We start from the raw sequence: 26,801 nt of genomic DNA, 5'->3' as shown, positions 1-26,801 counted from the left end.
CTGCTTCTTATTCCCACCACTTCACAGTCAGCTGCAAACTGTTCCAGTGTGAGCTGGAGGCCATCACTTGATGAAGCCAACAGAACCACATCATCTGCGAAAAGCAGAGATGAGGTGCTGAGACCATCCAAGTGAAAGTCTTCCATCACTTGGCTACGACTAGAAATTCTGTCCATAAAAATTCCGAACAGAATCGGTGACAAAGGGCAGCCCTCGTGGAGTCCCTCATCCACCGGAAACAAGTCTGACTTATTCCTGGCTATGTGCACCAAGCTCTTGCAACAGTTCTACAGTATAAAGATTGAATGGCCCGTAGCAATGGGCCAGACACCCCATACTCCCGAAGCACCTCCCACAGGACACTCTGAGGGACATAGTCGAATGCCTTCTCCAGGTCCACAAAACACATGTAGACTGGTTGGGCAAACTCCCATGGATCCTCCTCAAATATCATTAGTTGGATAATTCTGTTAATTTATGTTGATTTGAAGAAATGTTAAAAATAGGTTTCCAGCAACATTGTGTGATGAAATTGTGCAAAGAGTATCTCAGTTATCATAGTTTTTGAAGGAAAGATTTAAAAATTATTTGAAATGACAGTTGTTGTGTCATCTTTGGAGTTGCTTTACACAACAAGTAAACTGGAGTTTATTTTGTTGATGATGTAGTCATCATCTGCCTTAGATTGGCCTCTCGCCCAATGGTAGCTGCTATAGGTTTCTGAAACCCTTGATAAAGATAAGCGTCAGAGGATGGACATAGTTATCATTAACTGATTAGGCCTGTGGTAAAAAGGCTGCTTCTCTGATAGACGACAGAAGAACTCGTGATGAAGTGAAAAGCCTACTTACTCTAAAGTGAGAGGCCATTCCTGTCTGAAAGGTTTACAAGATAAATCTTAAGGGTCAAGAGATGATTAGTTTTTCTTAACTGGCTTGGCACATTTGTCCAAATATTTTTAGCTCCCTCAACTGTTCATCAATGCAGTAAAACACCATGTTTAACCACAAAAAGACTCCAACTTAAATAAGCAATGTTTTCATGTCAAATAATAAGTAATTGTCACAAAAACAAGAGGCTAATCTAAGACTATGTAAAACATCATAAATAAAATATAATAAGGACAAAAATAAAATACTGATATACAGAAAATGTCCTTAGTTTTAGATTGTAGAGTAATTTTTGTGTAGTGTTTAAAACTACAGTAGTGTGAAAACGTATTTGTCCCCGACCTGATTTTCTCTTTTTTTTCTTGTATGTTTGTCACATTTTAATGTTTCAAATCCTCAAACGGGGGATTTAGGAAGGAACGCTGGTTTGAATGGGGAGTCGAGGAGGGCATTTACGTGAAAAGGCAAAGATCATCTCTGAATCGAGGAGGGGGTATAAGGGTACATCTTTCGCCATCTAACAATGCTGTGATTGTAGACATTCCCAAAGTCTGTGATTGGTACTCAAGGCAACTAATCAATGGTCATGACAATTTGCATATTAATGATCAAGAAACTGACCTCGCAGTCCATTGTTTATTCAGTGGGCTAGTTTCAGTCCTTGTGCAATGTGCTGTTTATAAGGTTGGAGAAACCTGCAGTCAGCTGAGACTGAAGAAGTCACTTGGATAAGGATGTTTCTCCCTCTGACGCTACGTCCAGATGAACAGAATCAACCTTTTGGGACCTTCATTTAGAAACTCCATTTTGTCTTTACTAGTATTATTTTTGTTTGATTTTTAAATTTGTTTGCTGTTCTGAAACACTGAAGTATGACAAACACAAAAATAGGAAATCAGGAAAGGAGTAAACACTTTTTCACACCACTGTATGTTTGTCACGCAATGCAATCAATTTTTTGGTGATTTTAGGGTAAAAAGATCTGGGTTAAAAACAAATTTCCTATCTAATGATTACAATAAATATTTGCTTGCACGTAAGATTTATTGAACAGTATACAATATCAAATACATGCATTCTTTTAGAATCAGTACAGATGAAGCAAGAAAACTAAATGATATACTAGCTGCATCACAGTGTGCTGGATTAATTAACATTTAAATGCTCTATGCAACAATCTCAGTTTGGTTCATCTTTTTCTTCAACAACTGTATGGTCACTTAAAATTATGAGATATAAATATCTTTGTATCACCAGTGTAATAAAGGAAGCACCTTAGTACCTTTTTGTAATGACATTACTAAGGTTACAGGAAACATGACAGTAAATGCTAAACGTGAATGAACTGTTACAGGAAGAAATAAAGTATGGTGGGTGGAAGAAACACGAGAGAATTACTGAAGACAAAAATCAAAACAGGAATTTAACAATATGCACAGAAGTAATTAAAATTTTAAACATTTAACGTAACAAAAAATAACAAAGAAACAACCTGAACCTAAACTCAAACTGTAATATATTCACCAATAATTCCAAACCCAGAAAAAGCTAAATGGCAGGGAGATGACAGAAGTAGCTGATGATTTCCTGCAGCTTTACTTACACCCATTTCTCACTATTTGTCATGTACACATATTGTATAACTGCAACAAACAAGTATTTGTCATTAGAACTGTGATGTAAAATTGGTACCTTTTCAGTGCTGGATGAGGCTCAATGTTTAACTGATAAGCACTTACATTAAAATAAATGTTCCCATCCCAATGAACCAACAGTATACACGTCAACTTAAAACATTAAATTATGATATTTAAAACAAGCAAAAAAATCAAAATGCTTTTGGAAACCGTAATCTCAGACTCTTACAATTAAAATCATAAATCTCAGGTTTGAATGGAGAATGCATTACATGTCTTCACGCTCTGCTATAAGTGATTAAAAACTACAACAAATTTTTAAAAAGAAAGAAATCAAAACATGATTTAGACACTCGTGATTAACACCTTAATATTAGCAGTTTTAATTGATATCTATAATATTCAAGATGCTTTTTGTATAAAATTCATTAAAAAGTCAAAAGTACACATAAACACAACATTAAAAGAGAGCAAAACAAATATTACTGTGATAATATGTAAAGACCTCGTGTCTCTAATCAGTGTTTCCTCAGGGATGTCCTGTGGGTTATCAGGCCTCAGCTGTTTCTGTAGAGCAAATTAAAAATGGGTGCTGGATGGATCAGTTAAATTTAAATAAAAACCAGTGCTGTCACCGTTAATCTCGTTAACGTGAACCGATCCATGTTAACACGTCAAAACTGGCAAATCCCCGTTAACGAGTTAACGAAGATTAGTCCCTGTGAGGGGTTAGAAGTTCACGCTAATGCCGTCATCACGACTAACACGATTAATAATTAACTCATCTGGAGAACACTCTGACTCAAAATCCTCTGAATGTTTCTGTCAACGCATTTCAGGCAGTTTGTCCGAAGTTTGTCTATTCTGCACTACAGATGGGTTGAGTGCATTAAAAATGTTTATCGTGTTAACTTTGATGACGTGTATTAACATGATTAATGCTAACAGCACTAAAAACATTGTTCAAAATAATCAGAAAAATAGTTCATGATCACAGCCTTTTAAACAATTTGTGACATTTTAAGATTTACCCAGTGTGGTTACTTTTTTTCATCTTGATCACGATTAAGTTCATCACAGTGTTTCTTCACCATCTCAAGATCTTCCAAAACATCTAAAAACAAAGTATTTGTTTTTATTAAATATTTATTGTTAGTGTTTGTATTGTGAGGATTCCTAACACTTTATATATTCTGTTTACCTGGCAGTGAGCAGGCCTCAGTCTTGAGTGAGTGTTCAATGGAATCCTCCATGGTTTCCTCCAGTGTCCTCAGGACAGTTTCCTAATTTATCATCAAAACATTTGTTACTTTTTAAATAGGCAACTATTGAATCCAAGAATAACTGGACAAGAGATAAATTATTGGTTTGATATGTTTCAAGACTGCTTGGAAAAAAAAAACCTTCAAATCGTTCAACTGCTCCAACATGGCATTTTTTGCCTTTTCAAACATGTCCATCTTTGACTCCACATGTCTCTCAATAGTGTCCCTCATCCTCTTCTGGGTGCCTGGTCCTTCAAATGCTGCTGCTTCTACAAGGAGACAATCATTTTCATGCACAGTTGAATAGAAATACCGAATTTTTCTAACCATAAGACGCATCGGATCATAAGGCGCATTAAGCAAAACAAAACAGTAAGATAAGTCAAACTTTACTCAACTCATTCTTCTTGCTTCCTCCACTTCCGTATGTGAAATGTGAAAATGAAAATTACCTGAAGCGCCTCAATGCTATGCTTTATATTAACCAAAATGTCATATAACTGTATAGTGTAGTATTAAGTGGACACGGCCCTGATAATAAAGGCATTAGACTACGTGTCCTTCAGTGGTAGAATGTTGGAGACTCTCGCTCACAGTTGTCTGTAGAAGTAGATAACAGGGAATCATCTCTCAGTGGAAATGTACTAGAATACTGTGGTTTAGACTAGAGTGAGACAGACTGTAATAAAACTGTTAAGCACACACTGCCATTTGGAGATTCACTGCAGTGTCATGTAGGACGCATCTCCCTTCTGGAAGTAATAAAAGTGTAAAATGGTCTACTAAACAGTGTGTTGTCTTCCATTAGATGTGGATGTGTTGGTTTATTTCATTGGATATTTTTGAGTTTATATTAGTTTAGCTGCTGCTGTAATATATTCAGTCTCATGGCAATTTATTTGTTACTACAGACTGCTGGCAACACTGAGCATCTAGGTGGCAATAAAACGGCCGGCGGTGACAATCCAGCAAAGTGGAAGTGTCTTGTCCTCCTTCCTGTATCCTGACCGATACACCATCTTGTTAGCTGCTAAACCTAAAAGAACTAGCCCTCACCTAACACTTCTCAACATTCAGTAACCCTACAAAAGTCACTGCTGTTTAGTTTTCTCTCTTCATTTATGTCTGAAGTGATAGCAGAGCTATACGTTTTGATTTTTTGAGAAATCTCTCAGTCAGAACATGGTATATCATATTTAGGTGGAAACTAGTGAGCTAACGTCCTGCTAGCTTCTAACCCAGTTAAATTTAATAAATTTTGTTTTCATGGATGTCTGGATGTTAAACTTAATTGTTACATCTGGAAAAGCAGCGACAGTGACCATTTTATTAAAGATGAAAGAATTCAGACAGCTTTTAATTCTCAGTGATGCTGCACTGTTTGACTTTGGAACCTGAAGCGGCGTTTGGGCCCAGATTACTCTGTGAGGCTCCTGACTGCGGTAGCCGCAATGTTCAGACAATCCATCAAGCGGTGCGGCTTCGTAGCTTACCAAAGTCGTACTAAAACATTTTTTGACAGATTTTTGAATGCCGTGTACCACATGAAACGGTTGGAGGCCAGTAAGCACAACCAGAATTCATACATAAGGCGCACCGGATTTTTGAGAAATTAAAGGATTTTAAGTGTGCCTTATAGTGCAAAAAATAAGGTAATTCACCTCTTTCTTACCTTTGTAGCATCCTTTCATGTTACTCCTGATTGTCTCTGTCAGACTGTTGTAGATCAATTTCTTTTGTGTGAGGATGATTTTGTTGAGCTTTGTCTTCATTTTGTTTTCCTTAGAAACATGAAATACAGATTAACATTATTTAAAACAGCATTAAGGTAAAATAACACAAGTTCAGTGTTTGAATGACTTTCTAATAATAGCTAAGCTAACAGGTTCATGGATAGGGAAGTTCTTTTACCTCGGTCTGGAGAAATGTCAGTTGCAGTTCGACATTTTTGTACTTTTCAATCAGTGAATCAGTGTTGAGTGAAAATGCATCAATGGCCCCATTGAAATTTCCACATTTTAGGTCGTTTCTGAATGGGGCAAAGATGTGGTTTATAATAGCAGTATTAGCAAGTTTATGATATAGTGCAATTTGGATACATGTATTGTTGTACATATTGGTGCTGTTCAGAATTAGATTATTCTCACGGGAAGGTCTTTCTGAATTTTTCATCAATGCTTTCAGTCAAACAAGACGCTAATATCATGTTGAGGTCTTTTCGCTTCCCTTTTTTTGGTTTCTGGATGCCAACATTCTTAACTGCAGACTTTAGTGTCCCGTGAAAACCCTTGTTGTTTTTTTTCTGAAACAAAACAGAATTTTACATTTTTTTTTTAAACACATGGTCACAAAGTATCCTTAGGTCTTGTTCCAGTTGTAATTAAAACACATACACTGGGGTATAAGAAGGACCTCAGTTTTCTTTCACACAAATTTTGGGATCTTTCAACTCCGTCCCGTAGGTGTTGTTCAAAAGCTTTTGTAATGTCTTCAATTGCTTTTTTGACTCGATTAAGTTGGATGCTCAAGTTTCCCTCAAGGACTGCACACACATCGTTTTTTTGTTCAACCTGAAAAAAAAGAAAGATCATTATTTAAAGCAGTAAAACATCACATAATGGCTCTCGACTCACTTTTGAGGCGGTCTTGACAAACCCAAGTTTTTAACATGAATCTCATGCATAAGTTCAGTCAGATAGGTCTGTCATCATTTGTCTGCCTCTGTGTATTCGTTATGTCACTTCCATTTTCCCACACTATTGACCTCATTACTCTAGTCCAATCATTTTTTTGCCTTCTGCAGGCCAATCAGTCTCTGTTTTCTGTGCTTTTATATGCTCTCTGTCATTCTGCCTTACAGACTCTCATCCATGCAACTCGCCTCCTCCTCATCTTCACCTCACCCTTCACTCAGAGCTAGGGCTGGGTATCGTCACTCATTTCTAGAATCGATTCGATTCCGATTCACAAGGTCCCGAATCGATTCAATCCACAATTCGATTCAATTCGATTTGATTCAATTTGAATCGGGAAATTTTGCCTCAGACATAATTCAGATCATGCATCAGTACATTTCTATATTTTTGTATCTATAAAAAGAAATGTGACACTTGTGAGACATAATCAAAGGTGTGAGCGTCACAGCAGATGCCTTTGTGTCAAAGTAGTTGAGGATAAAACACAGAAAAACATGAAGGTGATTTTCCTGGCCCTGGATCTTATAAAAATATTCTGCAGTAGATCAAAAACGAAACAAAACCATTAATAACCATATGAACATTACGTGATGCTGCTGACATAAAGCAGAGATTTATTAGAGACACAGCTGAGCATTTTGCAATTTTGCATAATTTTAAAAAGTTTAAATTTGTTCAGTATTGAACGGCAGAAATGAGGCTTTCTTTCCAGAAGTTAGTAAAAGGAAAAAACAGCAGCCGACAGCGCTGTAAACAACGGTAGATTTGTGTGTAACAAGCAAGCGAATAATGCAGAAAAAAGATTTTTAGATGGGAAACTGATCTTGAAGTACAGACAGAGAGAGAGAGAGAGAGAGAGAGAGAGAGCTGTGCATGTAGTGTGATTTTATCGAGGTGGCAGCAAAACAATAAGAGGGAATTCATGACGATGTTTATGTGAAGTGTAGTTTGCTGCTTCTTTTGCTGCTGGTTCGGTCAATATTGTTTGGAGAGAGATAAAAGCTGCAGCTTCAGAATCAGGACAAAAAGGGTGTAAACACAAAGCGCGGACCCGCCGACGGATCAGAATCAGCGAGCTGTCGGCTTTCAGCCCCGACTGTGTCCGGGCCGTCGGGTGAGAAAGGCGACATCTCACTGATTCTGATCCGTCGGAGGCTCCGCGCTTTGTGTTTACGTCTTTGTGTAGAATCCGTGTTCCTGCTCTCATTTACTGTTTTAGCTGTTTGGTGGTTGTTGAAATTTTGTGAGGTTTAACCTGAGATTCTGGCATTTCGGGCAAAATAAATTTATATTAAAAAATCGATTCAGGATTTTAATGAATCGATATCACGTTATCCAAGCGAGAATCAATTTTAATCGATAAATCGATAATCAAAACCCACCCCTACTCAGAGCCCCATCCAAACTACCATCTTCACTACCCCAACAATCTAGACTCTCGGGGTCCTGTCCTAACTCCCATCATTTCTGTGCTCTCATTGGTTCACTGGAGTCTCATTGGTAAATAACTATTTAATTAAATTCTGTATCTCAATAAATAATATTCAGTTCTTCCAAATAATCTCTCCTCTTTCAATCACTAATAATAAATTACCACATATAGATTTATGATGTCCAGTATCCCACATTTTCAGTGAAGGTCAGCATGCCTTACAATATGTTAGTAAACTTTAGTGAACATTTTATGAACATTTTTATTTTATGCATTTTCTTATGACCTTTAAGAAGATTATGAATGAGGCTTTATTGCCTGATCTTACCACTTCTCTGCTTTTGGCTCCTTGAATCAAAGACAGAATCCCATGAGCTCCAGACACATAGTTTGAAGTCTCTGAACAAGCGTCATTTAGATTTTTCAAAATTTCCTTGAGTTTCAGTATTTCTGTTAGAAATTGAAAAAGAAATATAAATCTGAGCAATACATTTTCTGTTACACAAAAACATACCATCACTGGTAGTGACTTCACCTACCATTGACATCTGGATTTACATTCTCCCCTTTGAGGAACTCTTTGGAGCTCACTGTGAAGACTTGGAAACTATCCTCACTGAAGTGATTCTGAGAACATTTTTGTTAGTCAGTTTTTATTTTTGGACCGTTTAAGAAAATAATTGTTTTAGATTTTGCTGTCAGATTGTAAATTTACCGTAATCGTTTTCCGCTTTTTGAATGCATTCATCACTGCTTTCTTGACTTTGTTTCTTTTAGAAAGGAAATAAAAATTGGATGTAAAAGTAATTTATTGTTAGTATTGTAATGGAAAATTTCAATTATTCTTATTTAAGGTTCAAGCATTTGTGTGCATACTTAGTTGTGGCACTGTAATGAAAACTTCCACTGAGCAGTCTAAAACTAGATGAACTTATTTCAGCCTCAGTAGTTGAAAAAATAACTCCTTTTGCTGGTGGTCATAATGCCAAGAGCATGAAACAGGATACGCATTGTTCAGTTAGGTTTCAGAGCGAGCTGCGTCATGTGCTGTATGATCACTTTCGGACTTCCTCACTTTTTTGGGGAATAAATAAAGGTGAGAGCTGCACTTCTGTTTCAGAGACTGCATGACGGCGCCTGACTGCGTGTGCTCTCTCTCATGCGCATGATAATAACAAATGTTCATTACAGCCGAATGTGTCTGTGGACTTTGTTAATTAAATTTCTACAACAGCATTTATCTATTTAGAAACTTATTAAAACACATATACATAGATTTTTTTTAAATGTATAACTTTTAATAATGACTTTTAAACAACAAAGCAACAAAAAAGTGAAGTGTATGGTCACCATGTGTATCTGTGCCAAACTTTCTTTGTAATTTGATTTTTTTGTATATTTGACTTACATATCATCTGGTTTTTCATGATCTGACTTGGTGCAGATAAATTGAATTTGCTGACACTCGCCACCATTTCCCAGCAGGCTGCTGGCACCTTCCAGGATGTCCCAGGCTTCGCTTTCTGATGCTGCTCGAGTCATTTCAGTCACAATCCACACTGTAGAACAACTGGCAATAAACTGAAAAGGAAATGAATGCATGTAAATTATAAATAACTAATGCTTTGAAGAAACATGACATGACTTCTGTGAATTACCTCTTTCCACATTTGATCTCTGCTTCTGTTAGAGTCACCGTTTCCAGGAAGGTCCATGAGTGTGACATGATCAAGAAAATCATTGTCTGGCACTTTGACAGTCACACACTTCACAAGTGGCCAGTACCACCTCTTTACTTCTTCTGTCTCATTTGACTCACTTCTTGTATATCTCACAAATTCTTCAGACAACCCTTCAGCCTGCAAAAAACAACAACAAGATAAATATAAGCCAATTGAATGTATGTGCCCATAACAAAGATTTTAATGATTGCATGAAAAAGAAGATGGGAAATTAAAATAAGACATCCTATCTCAAAAATCTGAAATGAAAACCAGGAAAATAAATCCAAAGTAATTCGATTTTTTTATTTAAAAAAGAAAGAAAGAAAGAAAGAAAGAAAGAAAGAAAGAAAGAAAGAAAGAAAGAAAGAAAGAAAGAAAATAAACCTTTTTTATATTTTACTGTGGATCACAGTAAGTGGCCTGGTTCTTATATAGTGATTTCTTCTACTGCATGTAAACATTTGAAGCACTTTATAAAACTTGCCTCATTACCCCAAGCACTTTTTCTGGGTATGTTATTTCTAGCTAACATTTACACACATTCATTCTCTGATGGATGCATCGAAGATCAGCTTTACAAATGTGAAACTCTTCAACACCTCCACAAAGAAAACTGCAAGCTCCATGGTAACAGGATAATCAGACAGCAACAGGATAGTAAACCATAAAATTTTAACCACCACAATTTCACTTGTTTTTTTGTTTCTTGTTTGATGGATGTCAAACATTTTGGAAATGAGGCACATCGACATATCGCCGACATATATCTGCTCAGCAATAAACTGCAGCAACATCTGCTTCACCAGTGCTTTGTCTCTGTCTGCACTCTCCATTAGGGTGGCATTACATAGCATGGACTTCTCCCTGCTGCAAAGGTGCAGCATCAGGGTAGCTTAACGCTGCTTGGGTAACTATTGACTGCTCATTATGTGATGTTCATAAGCCACACACTGCTATGTATCTCACCCAAACTCTGGTCTAATATATGCTTTAAACTGCAAGTATTCCTTTGTTCTAGAAGAAGAACCAGATTTTATTTTGGTCTGTATTACTGCACACTTACTGAGTCACTTTCCAAAATTTTTATCTTGGACATTTGAAACTCTGGAATATCTCTGAAATATTTGTTGTCCATGAGGCTGTGAGTTGATTTTTCTTTCCACTCTTCTCCATACAGCGCTGATAACTTTCCATCAGGGTCAAGACAATCACCATTACCACCATCATCATCATCATCATCATCATCTTCTTCAAGAGCCAGTTTTAGGGACTGCACCTCATTTTCCCAATCCTACAAAAGATTATATCTTAATTTTAGTAAAGCAGTTTTTGTATCTACATTGTAACACATTACTTCAAAAATCACCATATTCATATTTCATTCTACCTTTTTTGTAATGAACTCGATGTGTGCCTCATACTTTGATCCATTGGTAGCCTCCACCTTTATCATTACTGAGGTACATGCACTGACACTTGCAGAAGGCAACAGGCCCTCCTTATTTATGATGGCATTGATTAAAGCGCTCTTTCCAGCCCCAGTTTTACCAAAGACACCAACCAGGTGTCTCCTTTCTGTCTCCAAATCTTTGATTTGATCCCTGTTGAACGAGTTTAAATATGGATTAACTGACCCATTCTCAGAAATATCAAACTGAAAATGTAGTAAAATCAGAAAAAAATAGTTTTTTAAAATGTGTTGAAAAAATTCAACTGACTACTGGAACAAACTACACAGCTCCATGTTGAGCTCTGACCGAGTTTAAATCTTTAGTATGTTTATTATACCAAATACCAGCAAAATGTTACAGACTGTCCCAACTTCCTGGGAAATGGTTGGAAGAACATCCAACAAAAATAGAAAATCTTTATTACTCACTTTAGGAAAGCGCTGAGCTTGTCACGGCCATGTAGTCTTTCACTGACACGTCTCATTATGTCTTTGACATCAGACAGTATTTTTGTTTCTGTCAGAGAAACAGAAAAAAACCCTAATAAGTAGGAACCTGGAACCAGTGTAATGCAAATATGGTCCACTGATGTGCAAATGTAACCCATGGTTATTTTATTGCCAATTGTATTCTATTTTTATTCTAATTTTAAGTGTTACTGTTTTGTTAAGTGTTGAGTTTTCCCATTTTCCCATGAATGCACCATAGCGCTGTGCGTGGTGACTTTCTTTCACTGCATCCGCCTGCATGGAGCTAGATGCGCAAAGCTGTGTGGAGATTCAGTCCTGCAACGTGTTGCGCTACAGAATTAATGTTTTCTTTGAAGAATATCCTGGCTGTTTTTTTTAAGTAGTAGAAATCTGCTGCAAGGACCGAGCGGTGCCATCTAAGGACTGGATGCCACTAGAGGTGCCTAGAAAGGACGTTCTCAATCTGAAGGCCACCTGTTTCCTTGGAGGGTGGTAGGATACAACGATTTGTAATTTTGTTTAAGAATTAACGTTTTTTAATGAGCTCTCAGGACACCTTATGTTGCTACTTTTTTCCTTTTTGGGTCAGATCTGATTCCACTTAACACAAAACCTGATGCACCAAAAAGCAAAACAGTGACTAAAGACAATTCAAATAACTTGAACGCTTACCACATACTGAATACAAAGTGCACTGAACTGAAATGGACAGCATGCCTGACACATTTATGGACACTTGAAGTGATATGTTGTACATTGTTGAAGATTACATGTTTGAAATTATTTAAAGGTTTGTTCATGTCTATGTTTTGGACCATTTAAATGTTGAATACACTCAAGTCACTTTTTTCCTTAAGTTGTTGTCAGTGTCTCATTCTGAGTGGAAGGTTTTTCCCTCTTTAAGTTGAGTTACCACTGCCAGTCTCCTTACGATCCTAACTGAACCCAACAAGAGGAGATTCTGAAATATTGTTTTTTCCTTGACCTTGGATGACAGATTACTGTGGATTTGACTGATTTTGACTACTCAGTTAAAAATGGTGACACAAAGCAGGAATAAGTGTGAGGATTTCATATATGTGTGTACCTGACTGTGATCCTGCTGCACAGTTGTCTTGTCGTTTAGGAGATGGTTGACATTCGTCGAACTCAAGTTCTGACTTTCTTTTTCCTTTTTGGATTTAAACAAAATAATACAATTTAAAAAGAAAATCTGAATATTGAAACTTCTGATTATGGTGTATTTTAGATGTTGCAAAAATAATACTGTGAAAATAAATAAATAAATTAGATGTATTAAAATGAGAGTGAGATACATTTTTCTCACCTTTTTCACTTATGGATGGCAAATCCTGTGGAAGCATATAAATATTCAACTTTCACATGAAGTTAAATTATTATAAATTGTACATGTATGCATAATTGAATTTATAGAAGAAATCATTGCTCCTGTACAGAAACAATTTGTTCTTTAACAAACTGTCAAAAACTTTCACATGCACTTTTTAAAATGTACACACTTATATGTACATATATTCTCAGCTAGCACAGTGATTAAAAAAAAAAGGAAAACTTTTGCATTCTTGCCTCTCAGTAAACATGATCCCATGAGTCAATGTTTCTGCCTAATTCAGCACCAGTGACACAGACCTAGAGACCAGTTGGTGACCACCCCATCCCTGGCAACCACCAGCTGTTAGGGTAAAATGTGTATTCCAACATCAGGCAACTACATCAGTTGTTTAGTGGTTTTTAATAATTATGGTGGATGGTGGATCAAACTGCTAAATCAGAATGAATTTTCATGACCTGTAAGTGTTTGGGGGATTTTCTTTTCTTTGGATTATTAATTAAAACCAAGGACAGAAAACATATAATGAGAAGTCTGTATCACATCTACTTGTAGTTTAAATATAGTAACTGCACAGTATCCCTTTTACAGTTAACACAAAGGGGTTATGATATATTCGGGATATTTGTTTCAATCACAATAAATGTTATTATGACACTTGAAAGCAGCAGCACTTAGATAGACGGCCAGGTTGCCTCTTTGATGATTCTAGGAGTAACAAAGAAACAGAAACCAGTATCCCAAAAAGTTAATTCTGTTCATCTGGACTGTTTTCAGTGGGAGAAACGTTTCATCGCTCATCCAAGTGACTTCTTCAGTCTCAGCTAACTGCAGGTTTCCCCAACCTTATAAACATTTGCACTTTATATAGTTGGGAAAACTTGGGATTTACTTACCTAGATGATTGAGCATGTATCAAGACAGAAACTAATATCAGTCTCATTATGCTCCTATTTATCAATATCAAAACAAACTTTGGCATCTATATTTTGGTTTGATCCGCCCACCACCAGGGCCATGCAGATCTGTTTAAAGGGGCGGGTGCTCAAAGTTAAAAACAGGCACATAGAACCAGGCTGAACAACAACACACATTCTTTAAGAATCTAATACAGAATCGCATCATACTATATCACTGTTTTACCTGATGGGGTACAATGTTGCTGTTGAGGAGTTTCTGCTGATCCTGCTCCTGATAGTGCAGGAGGAACGGGCTGTGTTGAGCTGCGACTGGAGACTGTAAAAAGTCCATAGGAGAGATGGTAGCTGATTAAACAAATGCTATGAGATAATAATAAAAAGATTGGTGAAAGTGCCATGTCAGCAACCATAAGGCAACAAAACTGTGAGAAACAAACTAGGCTCTGCCTATGAATCACTCTTTGCCTCTCTTCTTCCTCCCATCTCCTCATCTCATTTATCACTCTCCACTTGCTGTCCATCTGAGGCACAATTTACTATTGCAATAAACTATTATTTAATTATCCACACTTAAAAACTCATCCATCTATTCTATAATAAAACAATAAGAGAAAAATGTTATAGAACCAAAACATTGCAGGTGTGTTTATCATTGTTTTATGCTGGAATACCTCTGCAATGCAACAACTGGTACATGTGTTCTTGTGACCTGTGCTGTTTTTTTTTTTATTCCAGCCAGAGAGGGATCCACTGCATTTAGCCTCAAAAAGCTCCCTTTGTCACTGTTTCCTTACAGGGCATGTCTGGACAATGTCATATCATGAGTAAAAATGATAAAAAAAAATCTATATACATAAAATATGCACACATACATACAGGTACACAGGCACATACAGTGATATTTTATACCGTCTCCAGAATACTGCATATATCCTACTATGGCCACATGTTTGCATCATGGTCCTGATCAAGAATCCTTATTGTTTATTCCTAGCGCTCTAATAATAAAGTAATTAAAATAAAATAAAAAAAGTAATAAATATATAATAAAGTATTTATGATGATTCAGTTTGTTTGACTATCTACTCTGTGCAGGCAGAAAGCCTATTAAATGCTTAAACTGTAGAGATACAATAATGTTGCTGCTGTAAAATCAGCATTTTGTCATATTTGAAATATAAATCTAATATATTCCGTTTAATATCTTTTCTTTAAAACAGTGTTTTTCCATAATACTGTAATTATAATGAACCATAATTATGTGGACATGTATATTAGATAGTTTTTAGTGAAATATAAGCCCTCCAGAAAGGCAGGAAAACGCCCTGTAACTTACTTTAATACAAAACACGTTCCCTAAAACGGTGGACAGAGCTACAGACCCATGACAGCGTTACCCAGTTAGCTGGTGGCTAAAACCAGCACTGCTTGTGCAGTTAATAAAAGGACAGGTAATGTTTGTCCCGCTGTTACACACACAGCACGCTCATTTGTTTCAATTCGTCAGTTGTCACAAGACAGTTTACCAACGTGTATAAAATAAGCTAATACTGCTGTGTACTGTAGACTAAAGAGTACGCTGTACACCTACTTACTGGCTTTTGTTGCATCAGTCTCCTACAGCTCTGCACCGCTCAGACGGCAAAAAATGCTCGTGCTCTTTGCGAGTTCGTTCCCGGTTCGTAACCAGCGCGCTCTGCCATCAAGGGCGATCATTGGTTAATGGTAGTCATGTGACTGATGGAAACCACATCCTGTTACTTAGCAAAACTATGATTAATAGTTAAATATTATTGTTGAGGGGAACAGACAGGACTCCACACGCACACAAAAATAAACAAAAAACAGTAATAAAAATAAAAAATAAATAAAAATTATACTCAAGAAAAGGGCACTTGGGGAATCCATCAGGAAAGGGGCAGGTGCTCAAGCCCCCCCCCCCCCCCCCCCCTCGCACGTGCCTGCCCACCACTAATACACACATCTAACCTTCACCAACTCCTCCAACAATGAGTAGTCTGCGTGCAACCCCAATTCCCTATCGTACAATCAGTGGCGTGTCCAGCGGGGTGGCCTGGGGGGGCACAGCCCCCCCCCCCCCCCCCCCCCCCCCCAACCAGACTGGCCACCCCAGGTGCCACCCCAAAGGCAAAACAATAAAATTCAATCAAATATCAAATGTCCGATTATGTTTTCACGGTGAAGCTCAGATATCCGAGTGTAAGTGAATGCAGCATCGGCTTCTGTGCTATGCCTGTTAGCAAAGGTAGGAGAGCCAAGCACGAAAGACGGCACTGCAGGAAACAATTTTTCGGTGAAAGAAAATGAGGACAGAATAAATGTCCCGGTAAGTAATATTAAGTTTGTTGGGTTTAGTAAACTTCGGTGAAATTAGAATACCAAGGAAAAAATAACACTTAAAGAATTATTGCAGCCGTGGAATATTTCAGACAGTAGGCTACTGAGGGCAGCTAACATAAGAGTTATGAGTTATAAGATGTAATCTAAGTCGTAACATTGCTGTATGGAGCTGCAGATTTGGTTGCAGGTTAACATAGCTGGACTGGCCATCGGGCATACCGGGCATATGCCCGGTGACTTATTTTTTATTTTTGTAATGGCATGAACAATGAGAGGTGGTGGATTGGCCAGATGCAGGTCGATGTGTAAAAATAACTCAGTTGTTTGGTGGTGGCTATGGCGGAGCTTCCACAGAGGCCAGCAGGTGGATGAGGGAAGGGGAGGCAGGAGGAGAGCCCCGAGGCAGCCGCTGGTCTGAGTGTCAGGTGAACTGAACTTCAGGTAAGAAGTTATGACCTGCAGTCTATCTGGGTCAGATATAAACCAAGTTTAGGTGGAGTTTATTTTCGTTGTGCTGACTTTTTACCCTCAGTTGCAATAACTTGTACTGCGTTCTAGCCAGCTTGACGGAGTTTTTATACAGCTGGGTGGGTGCTATGATGTTACTGATAGTGAACTTTATTTTATTCATAAGATTAGTTAGTAGAGTTGCCAATGGCTCCTTAAAGCTTTAAAGCTTCCTTTAGCTAGAATGGAAAAAGACACAAAGCTGGATTTATTCTGTCTTTATGCTGCACAGCTGCCTCTTCTTCTCTCGTTCTCTCCCCTCCCTCTCCTGTTGCTACTTCAATCATGAAACTGATCAATGATCAGCTTTTCTCTCTTGTTTGTTTATTGCCCACTTTGCGCCAGAAAGAGGAAACCAGCAGATGTCGCGCTAAACAACAGCAGCACGTTTGATCAGCTGTTGTTAGAATTTATTTAATATTAATTTCTAGTATCAGCTGATGTTTGCTGGAGCCACAGCTGTAAAGCTGCTGGTCATGATGTCGGTTTGGATATGTGGTGAGAGGGAAACATGAAGATGAAACCAGGAGATGTCCTTACTGAATCATCAGAGCTGAACAGGTGATGGAGAAACAGGTTTACCTTTTAGGTGACATTAATGAGTTGAAGGGAAGTTATGAACTGTTTCTGAGAGACAAATAACCCCAGGATCCTTTTTTAGGTAGCTGACAGCTGGTAACTGTGCAGGGGCGGATCTAGCAAAGTGTTGCCAGGGGGGCATGTAGGGCATTAACAGGGAAAGGGGGGCACAAAGAAATACTTTTCTTTCTTATTCTCATTTAAAATATCTAGCTTTTATTAAATAATTATCTAAATTTTACAACCAAAGTTTTAATCTGACGTAAAATGTATAGAAATCATACATATATCAACAAGACAGTGTACATATGGAAAAGATATATATAAATCTTATAAAGTTTGTATCTGTCTTGTGTGAAACTTGTATGAAAAGCATACAAGAGTAAAAACAGATATAAGATCCCTTGAAAGATTATATAATGAATCTTGTATGTTTTGGATACTAAAACAATATATGAAAGTAATGAGAAAGTGGCCACTTTCATGAGTAAATCATGTAAGTTTTTACTATTTCTTTTCCATATGGGACTGTCACAACAGCATTTGTTTTCATTCAAAGTCTTTATGGCTTTAATACCTGGTGGGCCGGTCTCTAGTCAAAATGCCCAATTTTCTGTCCCAGTCCAGCCCTGCAGGTTAATACTGGCAGTGTCACCATGCCAGCTGATTGTATTTTATCATCAGCCAGTGTTGCTCTTTATCAATATTACCAAAGTTTACCATAAGGCAGCAGAGAAAGTATTTACTTGCTTTCAGGTTTTATTCAAATGTTAATCTTTTCAGTTGTTTCTCCACTTTTTTCCTGTTTCAAAATCAAACACCAGTTTGTGAGAAGATTATCTTCTTTTTTTAACAGGCAGATAAAGTTTTACATTGGAATTGGCTAATTTGTCAATTGTTTGTTACAAATGTTCGTATTTTAATATTCAAAAATGTTTTTGCCCAAAACATATGTGCACTACATGTCAGTAAAAACACTATGCAAATATTGCTGTCCTTGAATGCTGAGTAAACACTGACAAAGCACTGATTGTATCTCTTGTACTTTATCAACGCAGTATCTAAAAACTTTGCACCGTAGTGGTTAAAATCTCATTGTAATAAGAGTTAAAAGCACATTCGGTTATTAGGTTTATAGGGTTATTGAATTATGGTTAATGGTTGGTAGAATTTTTTTAAACATTATCTGCCAATTACATCTGCCACCCTTCTCCAAATCTGTGCCCCTACCTGGCCCCCCCAACAAAGATTTTCTAGACACGCCACTGCGTACAATCCCTTGGCACCTTACCAGAACGCTGTACAGCCCTCCTCGACCAAAGTTGGGTGTAGACATCCCAGTAACACTGTACACCTGCTGCACCTCCATGGCGTCCTCCTGGCATTCCTGTTGAAAATGTCCCAGGTCCCCACACTGCTCACGCACCTGTCCCTGTGTCTGTGCAGCCACCAATGAGCCAGGTACAGCGCCTGTCGCTGCCAGGACCTGGGGATAGAAAGCAGAGAGGAAATGGTTGTTGGAGCGTAGCCAGTGGTCCTCGATGGTCAGTGTCACTGGCACAGGCACGGAAAGTTTGCTCCTTGGGGCCAGTAGGGTACCAAAAAGTGATCATCTGCCAAAAAGGGGTTTCCAGCATTTGCCAAAAAATTTACTGCAGGAATTTAAGCTGTTATAAATTACTTGTTGACTTAAAATCTGTCAAAAAATATCGCTCATGACGAATATCAAGTAACTTAGAGAACATTTCTATCAAATCAGGGTAAAACGTAACTGACAATAACAATGTTTTTTTCAAGAGAGAGCTAGCCAAGAGGGCATCAGAAATAACAAATATAACATCACAGTTCTATAATCAAAAAGAACTGGATTGATGACAATATGGGTACAAATATGCATAAAGTCATAAAGATACTTGGAAGACAGATCATTTCTTTATTTTATATACAACCCCTTCATAAACCCTGTTGACTAAAGTGCATTTACTAACATAAGTAAAGATATTAGACTTAAAAAACCAAAACATCAAAAATCACTCTTTTGCAGATGCTCACCTCCCCTGGCTGCGATCTTCTGGGGTTTTCCGTCCGCGCCGCCAGGTGTTCTTCAGCCAGCCTCACTGCCGCCTCCAGATTGGGTGGCTTGCGACACTTGACCCAGTCCGCCATTTCCCTTGGGAGCCCCTCCACAAACTGCTCCAGAACGACAGCCTCCAGCAGCTGCACCTCCCCTTGTGTCGGGCCAGGATGCAGCCACCTCCCCGCGTCGTACAGGAGCTGCTGGGCAAAAGCCGAAGGCCCTTCTTGTGGTCCCATGCGGCAACCACGGAAGCGGCGACGATGGTCTTCTGGAGAGAGTTCCAGGTGGAGCGGATTCGCAGCGGCCCCAGACTGAGGCAAAAGGTTTAGTAGCATCTGCGTCTGCCGCTGGTGCAGTACTGCCTGCTGCTGCTGCAAGTCTGCCATGTCGGCCAACATGTGAGCCAGTGCCTGAGCTGGCTGTAGATTCTGTGGGTTTGACATGTCGTAGCGGCAAGCTGGGCACCACTGTATCACTCTGTTACTGATCTCTGTTATGACACACACAAGGAGACAGTTCTGCGTCACGTTTCACTAATAGTTTTTATTTAGTTCACAACTCGAAGCCACTCGTTTCACACCGTGGCAGGCATCAGCTCTTTCTCCCAGCCTCCCCTGCTGCTGTCACCTGAACTCGCTCTACCCCTCACCTGATGCTAAACCACAACCTGCCACAAAATGATATGTTGAAATTTAATGTAATTAGCGCACCATAAAAGTTCTAAAACAAAGTCACCTGTATGTATTAACGTAAGTGACACTTTTCAGATGAAAGATAAGAAATAACAAATTAATTTCACTCTGGGTCCAGCCAGGCATGGACTGGGACAAAAAATCCGCCCGGGCATTTTGACTAGAGACCGGCCCACCAGGTTATATAGGAAAAACCACAAAGCCTTTGAATGAAAACAAACACTGTTGTCACTGTGATGTACACTGTCTTGTTGGTATATATGTATCAATCTAATAAACTTAAACCTACACCATCCTCCCTATTCTGGTATTCAAAACAGTACTTAACGGAAATATTAAACAACCTAGGGTTGACAAATCCTACCCCCCCCCCCCCCCCCAAAAAAAACAAAAAACAAAAATAGGGAACCACCCCCCACCCTCCGCCTCGTGATGCTTAATTGACATAATCGTCTTTAATTTAATGCACATGTAAAAACAAATGCACAGAAATCAATTATTAACACATTACAATAATTAAATAATAATTTCTTCAACATAATTGTAGACTGCACAGATGATACCTTCAGAAAGGAAAAACTACCATAGCTTAGAGTATATATTAGACTTAATATTTACTAGATACAATAATGGATTTTTATACATTTTACATCAGATGAAAACTTTGTTTGTAAGATTCAGATAATTATTTATTAAAAACCAGACATTTTAAATGAGAATTTCCCTGTTAATGCCCTACCTGGCCCCCTGGCAAAACTTAGCTAGATCCGCCCCTGCACAGTTACCAGCTGTCAGCTACAAAGCATCCTGGTGTTATTTATCTCTCAGAAACAGTTCATAACTTCCCTTCAACTCATTCATGTCACCTAAAAGGTAAACCTGTTTCTCCATCACCTGTTCAGCTCTGATGATTCAGTAAGGACATTTCCTGGTTTCATCTTCATGTTTCCCTCTGACCACATATCCAAACCGACATCATGACCAGCAGCTTTACAGCTGTTGCTCCAGCAAACATCAGCTGATACTAGAAATTAATATTAAATAAATTCTAACAACAGCTGATCAAGCTTAAACGTGCTGCTATTGTTTAACTCGACATCCGCTGGTTTCCTCTTTCTGGCGCAAAGTGGGCAAGCACGAGAGACGGGACAGAAAAGACGATCAGCTGATCATTGATCGAGGGTGCATCCAACCTCCTCGGCTGTAATTGGTCCAGCCCAGAGTTTATCATGACACTTTGGCCAATCCATGAACTTTCATTGTTTATACCGTTACAGAACAAAACAAAACAAACAAACAAAAAAACCATCTGCCCATCAAAAAACGAAAAATCACCGCCTACTGGGCAAATGCCCGGTATGCCCAATGGCCAGTCCAGCTATGGTCAGAAACAAAGTAAAACCTGATCTGCCGATCAGGGAATGAGAAAAGCAGGAAGGGCTGACGAGAGTGGCTGGATGTTTGTCAAATGTAGAAACTGTCTTGGTTCATTGTTGTCTGTATGTCAAAGTTCAAATGAGTTAAAGGGGTCAAGTAAAGAAAGAAAAACAAAAAAAACTTTGCAAAAATGAATAATAATAAATTAAATAAAAATAACAAAGAAGAAAAAGTTACATCACTTACAACAGCAACAATGAGTTTGGTGACAAACAGAGGTGCTGTTTCAACTTATTCAGATTATTCTCATGTACTATTTCATCAGAAACACACATTGTTGACAAAGCAGAACAACAGGATCTGACTATCCTTCTTCCTTCTTCTTCTGACAATAAGAGAAGTAAAAAAACAACAACAACAAAATGCAGGGAGGCACACACTGGAACAGGGTGAAAAGAAAAATCTAGCAAAAAGTAAAAGTCCAAAAACAAAACTGAGACTCGGTTTTGCAAAAGGTGTAGTTGACTGTTTGGCAAAAGGCACGTGAAAGCAGATCTTTACAGAGTAAAGTGGGTGTGCAGGGAAAAGCAGAGCTCAGAAAACAAAAAAGGGCTGGGGGAGATGAAGAAGTGGTGTTGATGCATGACTATCCTTCTTCCAGAGCTGTTTAGATAGATAGGCATAGTCAAAAGATGCTTATATTTAATTCTGTGACGATTAAACACATAAAATATGTAATAAAATAGCCTTGTCCAGATAACAGAAAAATAACTGCTATGGAAAGTCACACGTAAAGCAAGGTCAGGAAGCCTGCTGGAGGCAAAAAGTGTCATGTTCTTAATGAAAGAGTACGACAATAAGACTCACTTTCAGTTTCTGATAAAAAGGAAATGAAACTGAACTAAAGATTAAATCCTGCCATCTTTCCATTTACAGGTTTTCATACACAAATCTCTCTAATGCAAAACTTCCCAAAACCTAAATGCATTCACCAAATTATTTCTGGTTTTCTTTATTACCAGTGTTGGGGAGTAACAGAATACATGTACCGACGTTACGTCTTTTAAATGTTATACCTCTGAAAACAGTCGTTTATTGCAATGAAAGTGAACATAAATATTTCACATTCTGTACTGCTCAATGTCACAGAGTGGAAGGAAAAGATAAATAATAAACCAAAATAATAAAGCGCTAACTATATATATATATCTGAGCACGTTCCCTCATAAAATGGATGATGATAGCCACCTTTCTAGCTCCTGTCGTTTGCTTAACGGCCATTATATAGTACAAAACTGAGGCTTAAAATTACTTTGTCTGTCTACTAAAAAAAACTATAATAAAATGCTTCAAATTTGTTAGGATAAATTGAAATATTTAACCAGACAGTGCTGCTTTACAGATTTGACATTTGTGACCAACTTTAATGCATATAAAATCAGAGACACTGATATTAAATTCAGATTAAAAGTTCAAACTCACCTTTTGTTGAAAGTAATGCTGGAAAAGGCTGCTGAGGGAGATGTGAAGTAAGCAGTGGGACACAAACAGGACACATTAATTATTATTATTTAAGTCATCCTTTGCTTTGCTCCTGCTAAATAGCTTTAATAAAATATCCTGCATTCAGAAAGTCTAAAGTAAAGAGCACAGAAAAAGTGGTTGTATGAATGGGCGTGAATGAGGCAAGTTGTCTAAACCCCAATTTAAGATGGGCAGCAACACCTCAACTGAACATAATGTCACTGGACACAGAATAAAAAATATTTCTGACAAAATACTTAAAGACTTTTGCACTTTAAGAACGGAAGGAGAGGAGAGTACTTTTTCTCAGACTTAAGCTGAGTTTGATAGAAAAGTTCTAACGGTCTTAAGTTCTCCGTTCTAAGACCTCCACCCATTTTGTGGATGAAAAAGTTATTTTTGATCTGATATGATTTTCTTGGCTGTGCGGACCAATCAGTTTCAGTTTATACTGTTTATTCTTGTGCTCTGTGTACAGCTGGGTTTGCTAGTTCGCAGACTTTATAGAGCGTATTAGATCGTGACAAGAGGAATGCAATGTACATTTTATCTCTTACACCCTAAACCTCCCCACCCCCAACTTCCTGGCACAACCCACGGCTCTGGAGAATGTACAAAATGTTTACATTGGACTGCAGAACAATGTTGCAGCACTTTTAGTAAAAGATTTTATGTTTCACAGTTAACATATCACATCAGTATCAATATCTGTACCCATCAGGGACACATTTCAATACTTCACCTTCAAATCTCTTCAGCCACTACTTAGGCCTAATTTTTTTGCACAAAATTATCCATATGCAAGAAACTAAAACTAAAAGATAAACTGTAATATTTAATTTTAAAAGTACTGCTTGAAAATGAGGCCTTTGTAATCAACTGCTCCTTAAATGCATTGGCTCTGATTCTATATTCAGATAAACTTTTATTCAATTCAGATTAAAAGTTTAAACTACTTACCTTTGGTTTAAAGTAATGCAGAAAAAGACAGTTGACAATAAGAGAAGTAAATAAAAAAAATGCAGGGAGGCACACACTGGAACAGGGTGAAAAGAAAAATCTAGCAAAAAGTAAAAGTCCAAAAACAAACTGGGACTCAGTTTTGCAAAAGGTGTAGTTGACTGTTTGGCAAAAGGCAAGTGAAAGTGGATCTCTACATATAACACAACGCTAAACCTAGACAGAGTAAAGTGGGTGTGCAGGGAAAAGCAGAGCTGAGAAAACAAAAAAGGGGGTGGGGGAGATGAAGAAGTGGTGTTGATGCATGACTATCCTTCTTCCAGAGCTGTTTAGATAGATAGGCATAGTCAAAAGATGCTTATATTTAACTCTGTGACGATTAAACACATAAAATATGTAATAAAATAGCCTTGTCCAGATAACAGAAAAATAACTGCTATGGAAAGTCACACGTAAAGCAAGGTCAGGAAGCCTGCTGGAGGCAAAAAGTGTCAAGTTCTTAATGAAAGAGTACGACAATAAGACTCACTTTCAGTTTCTGATAAAAAGGAAATGAAACTGAACTAAAGATTAAATCCTGCCATCTTTCCATTTACAGGTTTTCATACACAAATCTCTCTAATGCAAAACTTCCCAAAACCTAAATGCATTCACCAAATTGTTTCTGGTTTTCTTTATTACCAGTGTTGGGGAGTAACGGAATACATGTACCGGCGTTACGTCTTTTAAATGTTATACCTCTGAAAACAGTCGTTTATTGCAATGAAAGTCAACATAAATATTTCACATTCTGTACTGCTCAATGTCACAGAGTGGAAGGAAAAGATAAATAATAAACCAAAATAATAAAGCGCTAACTATATATATATATCTGAGCACGTTCCCTCATAAAATGGATGATGATAGCCACCTTTCTAGCTCCTGTCGTTTGCTTAACGGCCATTATATAGTACAAAACTGAGGCTTAAAATTACTTTGTCTGTCTACTAAAAAAAACTATAATAAAATGCTTCAAGTTTGTTAGGATAAATTGAAATATTTAACCAGACAGTGCTGCTTTACAGATTTGACATTTGTGACCAACTTTAATGCATATAAAATCAGAGACACTGATATTAAATTCAGATTAAAAATTCAAACTGCTCACCTTTTGTTGAAAGTAATGCTGGAAAAGGCTGCTGAGGGAGATGTGAAATAAGCAGTGGGACACAAACTGTCACGGACCCGGCTCTGGAGGACTCGGGGGTCCGTGAGCAGGATGGATTATTATTATTATTATTATTATTATTGTTATTATTATTAGTGTTGTTGTTGTTATTTGGGGATGTGTGTTTTTCTGCACTATGCTGTGTTCGGTGTTCCACTCATATGTAGAGGCAGGGTGTGTACATGTGTGGCTGGAGGATGGAGAACAGCCACATGCAGGCCTGATGGGTGTGGCCCTGCAGGAGGACTGGCCACACCTGAAGTTCCTGCCACACACCTGTTGGTGATCAGGGCTCGTCGGGGGAGCTACTTAGGAGAGTGTTGGAGCTCCCACCGGCACGGGATCATTAAGCTAAGACTCCAAGTGGAACGAGGGACTAGAAGGGCAGCATGCACAGGGTGTGCAGAAACACAACTGCCGGGAGCACGAGCACGGACGTCGGAGGGGAACACACACATGGGAGTCTAGGGAGCAAAGGAGATTTATTGTGCATCTGTTACCTTCACTGTAAATAAAGTGCACTGTTTGCATCGCAGAACTATGCGTTTTGGGTCCTCATTCCCCCATATCCGCACGGTCTGCCAGCCAGACCATGACACAAACAGGACACATTAATTATTATTATTTAAGTCATCCTTTGCTTTGCTCCTGCTAAATAGCTTTAATAAAATATCCTGCATTCAGAAAGTCTAAAGTAAAGAGCACAGAAAAAGTGGTTGTATGAATGGGCGTAAATGGGTGAATGGGGCAAGTTGTCTAAACCCCAATTTAAGATGGGCAGCAACACCTCAACTGAACATAATGTCACTGGAAAAAGAATAAAAAATTTTCTGACAAAATACTTAAAGACTTTTGCACTTTAAGAACGGAGGGAGAGGAGAGTACTTTTTCTCAGACTTAAGCTGAGTTTGATAGAAAAATATTTACAGTTTAAAAACCAAATATAAACAGTTCAGCTAATATGACACTTTTGGTTCAATCCTTTTTTCTTCCGTTCTAACACCTCCACCCATTTTGTGGATGAAAAAGTTATTTTTGATCTGATATGATTTTCTTGGCTGTGCGGACCAATCAGTTTCAGTTTATACTGTTTATTCTTGTGCTGTGTGCAGCTGGGTTTGCTAGTTCACAGACTTTATAGAGCGCATTAGATCATGACAAGAAGGAATGCAATGTACATTTTATCTCTTACACCCTAAACCTCCCCACCCCCAACTTCCTGGCACAACCCACGGCTCTGGAGAATGTACAAAATGTTTACATTGGACTGCAGAACAATGTTGCAGCACTTTTAGTAAAAGATTTTATGTTTCACAGTTAACATATCACATCAGTATCAATATCTGTACCCATCAGGGACACATTTCAATACTTCACCTTCAAATCTCTTCAGCCACTTACTTAGGCCCAGTTTTTTCACACAAAATTATCCATATGCAAGAAACTAAAACTAAAAGATAAACTGTAATATTTAATTTTAAAAGTACTGCTTGAAAATGAGGCCTTTGTAATCAACTGCTCCTTAAATGCAGTGGCTCTGATCCTATATTCAGATAAACTTTTATTCAATTCAGATTAAAAGTTGAAACTACTCACAACGCTAAACCTAGACAGACTAAAGTGTGTGTGCAGGGAAAAGCAGAGCTGAGAAAACAAAAAAGGGGGTGGGGGAGATGAAGAA

At 38.1% G+C, this 26,801-nt stretch overlaps 1 protein-coding gene across 2 annotated transcripts; it reads right to left on the bottom strand.

The window, feature by feature from the left end:
* Positions 1–1,916: 1,916 nt before the first annotated feature.
* Positions 1,917–24,016, bottom strand: LOC308411151 (nuclear GTPase SLIP-GC-like). 2 transcript variants are annotated; one of them, XM_080904918.1, is made up of 23 exons: positions 23,914–24,016; positions 22,912–22,942; positions 19,336–19,850; positions 18,575–18,769; positions 14,060–14,152; positions 12,893–12,917; positions 12,653–12,736; positions 11,524–11,611; positions 11,032–11,245; positions 10,708–10,935; positions 9,579–9,779; positions 9,329–9,501; positions 8,636–8,690; positions 8,460–8,547; positions 8,249–8,370; positions 6,186–6,362; positions 5,940–6,094; positions 5,704–5,821; positions 5,465–5,573; positions 3,931–4,061; positions 3,729–3,810; positions 3,559–3,641; positions 1,917–3,094 (listed from the first exon to the last, which is right to left on the bottom strand). In XM_080904918.1, exons 3-22 carry the CDS (start codon positions 19,801–19,803, stop codon positions 3,568–3,570), a joined length of 2,880 nt encoding a protein of 959 aa, XP_080761044.1. In that variant the 5' UTR covers positions 19,804–19,850; positions 22,912–22,942; positions 23,914–24,016; the 3' UTR covers positions 1,917–3,094; positions 3,559–3,567. The 2 variants fall into 2 exon arrangements, with proteins under 2 accessions (XP_080761044.1, XP_080761045.1); XM_080904919.1 differs by lacking the exons at positions 1,917–3,094; positions 3,559–3,641; positions 3,729–3,810; positions 3,931–4,061; positions 14,060–14,152 and having other exon boundaries at positions 4,090–5,573.
* Between the last annotated feature and the right edge of the window lie 2,785 nt (positions 24,017–26,801).

This window comes from Rhamphochromis sp. 'chilingali', assembly GCF_963969265.1.
Source record: "Rhamphochromis sp. 'chilingali' genome assembly, chromosome: 15".
NCBI lineage: Eukaryota > Metazoa > Chordata > Actinopteri > Cichliformes > Cichlidae > Rhamphochromis > Rhamphochromis sp. 'chilingali'.
This window is presented reverse-complemented; position numbering and strand designations above follow the sequence as displayed.

Excerpts from the sequence above, each read along its gene's own strand:
- LOC308411151 (XM_080904918.1), bottom strand. The coding sequence starts at position 19,803 with ATGTCAAACCCACAGAATCTACAGCCAGCTCAGGCACTGGCTCACATG. Across the intron at positions 18,770-19,335 it reads GAAGATCGCAGCCAGGGGAG|GTCCTGGCAGCGACAGGCGC; the intron begins GTGAGCATCTGC and ends TTCTATCCCCAG. Across the intron at positions 5,574-5,703 it reads TGACATTTCTCCAGACCGAG|GAAAACAAAATGAAGACAAA; the intron begins GTAAAAGAACTT and ends CATGTTTCTAAG.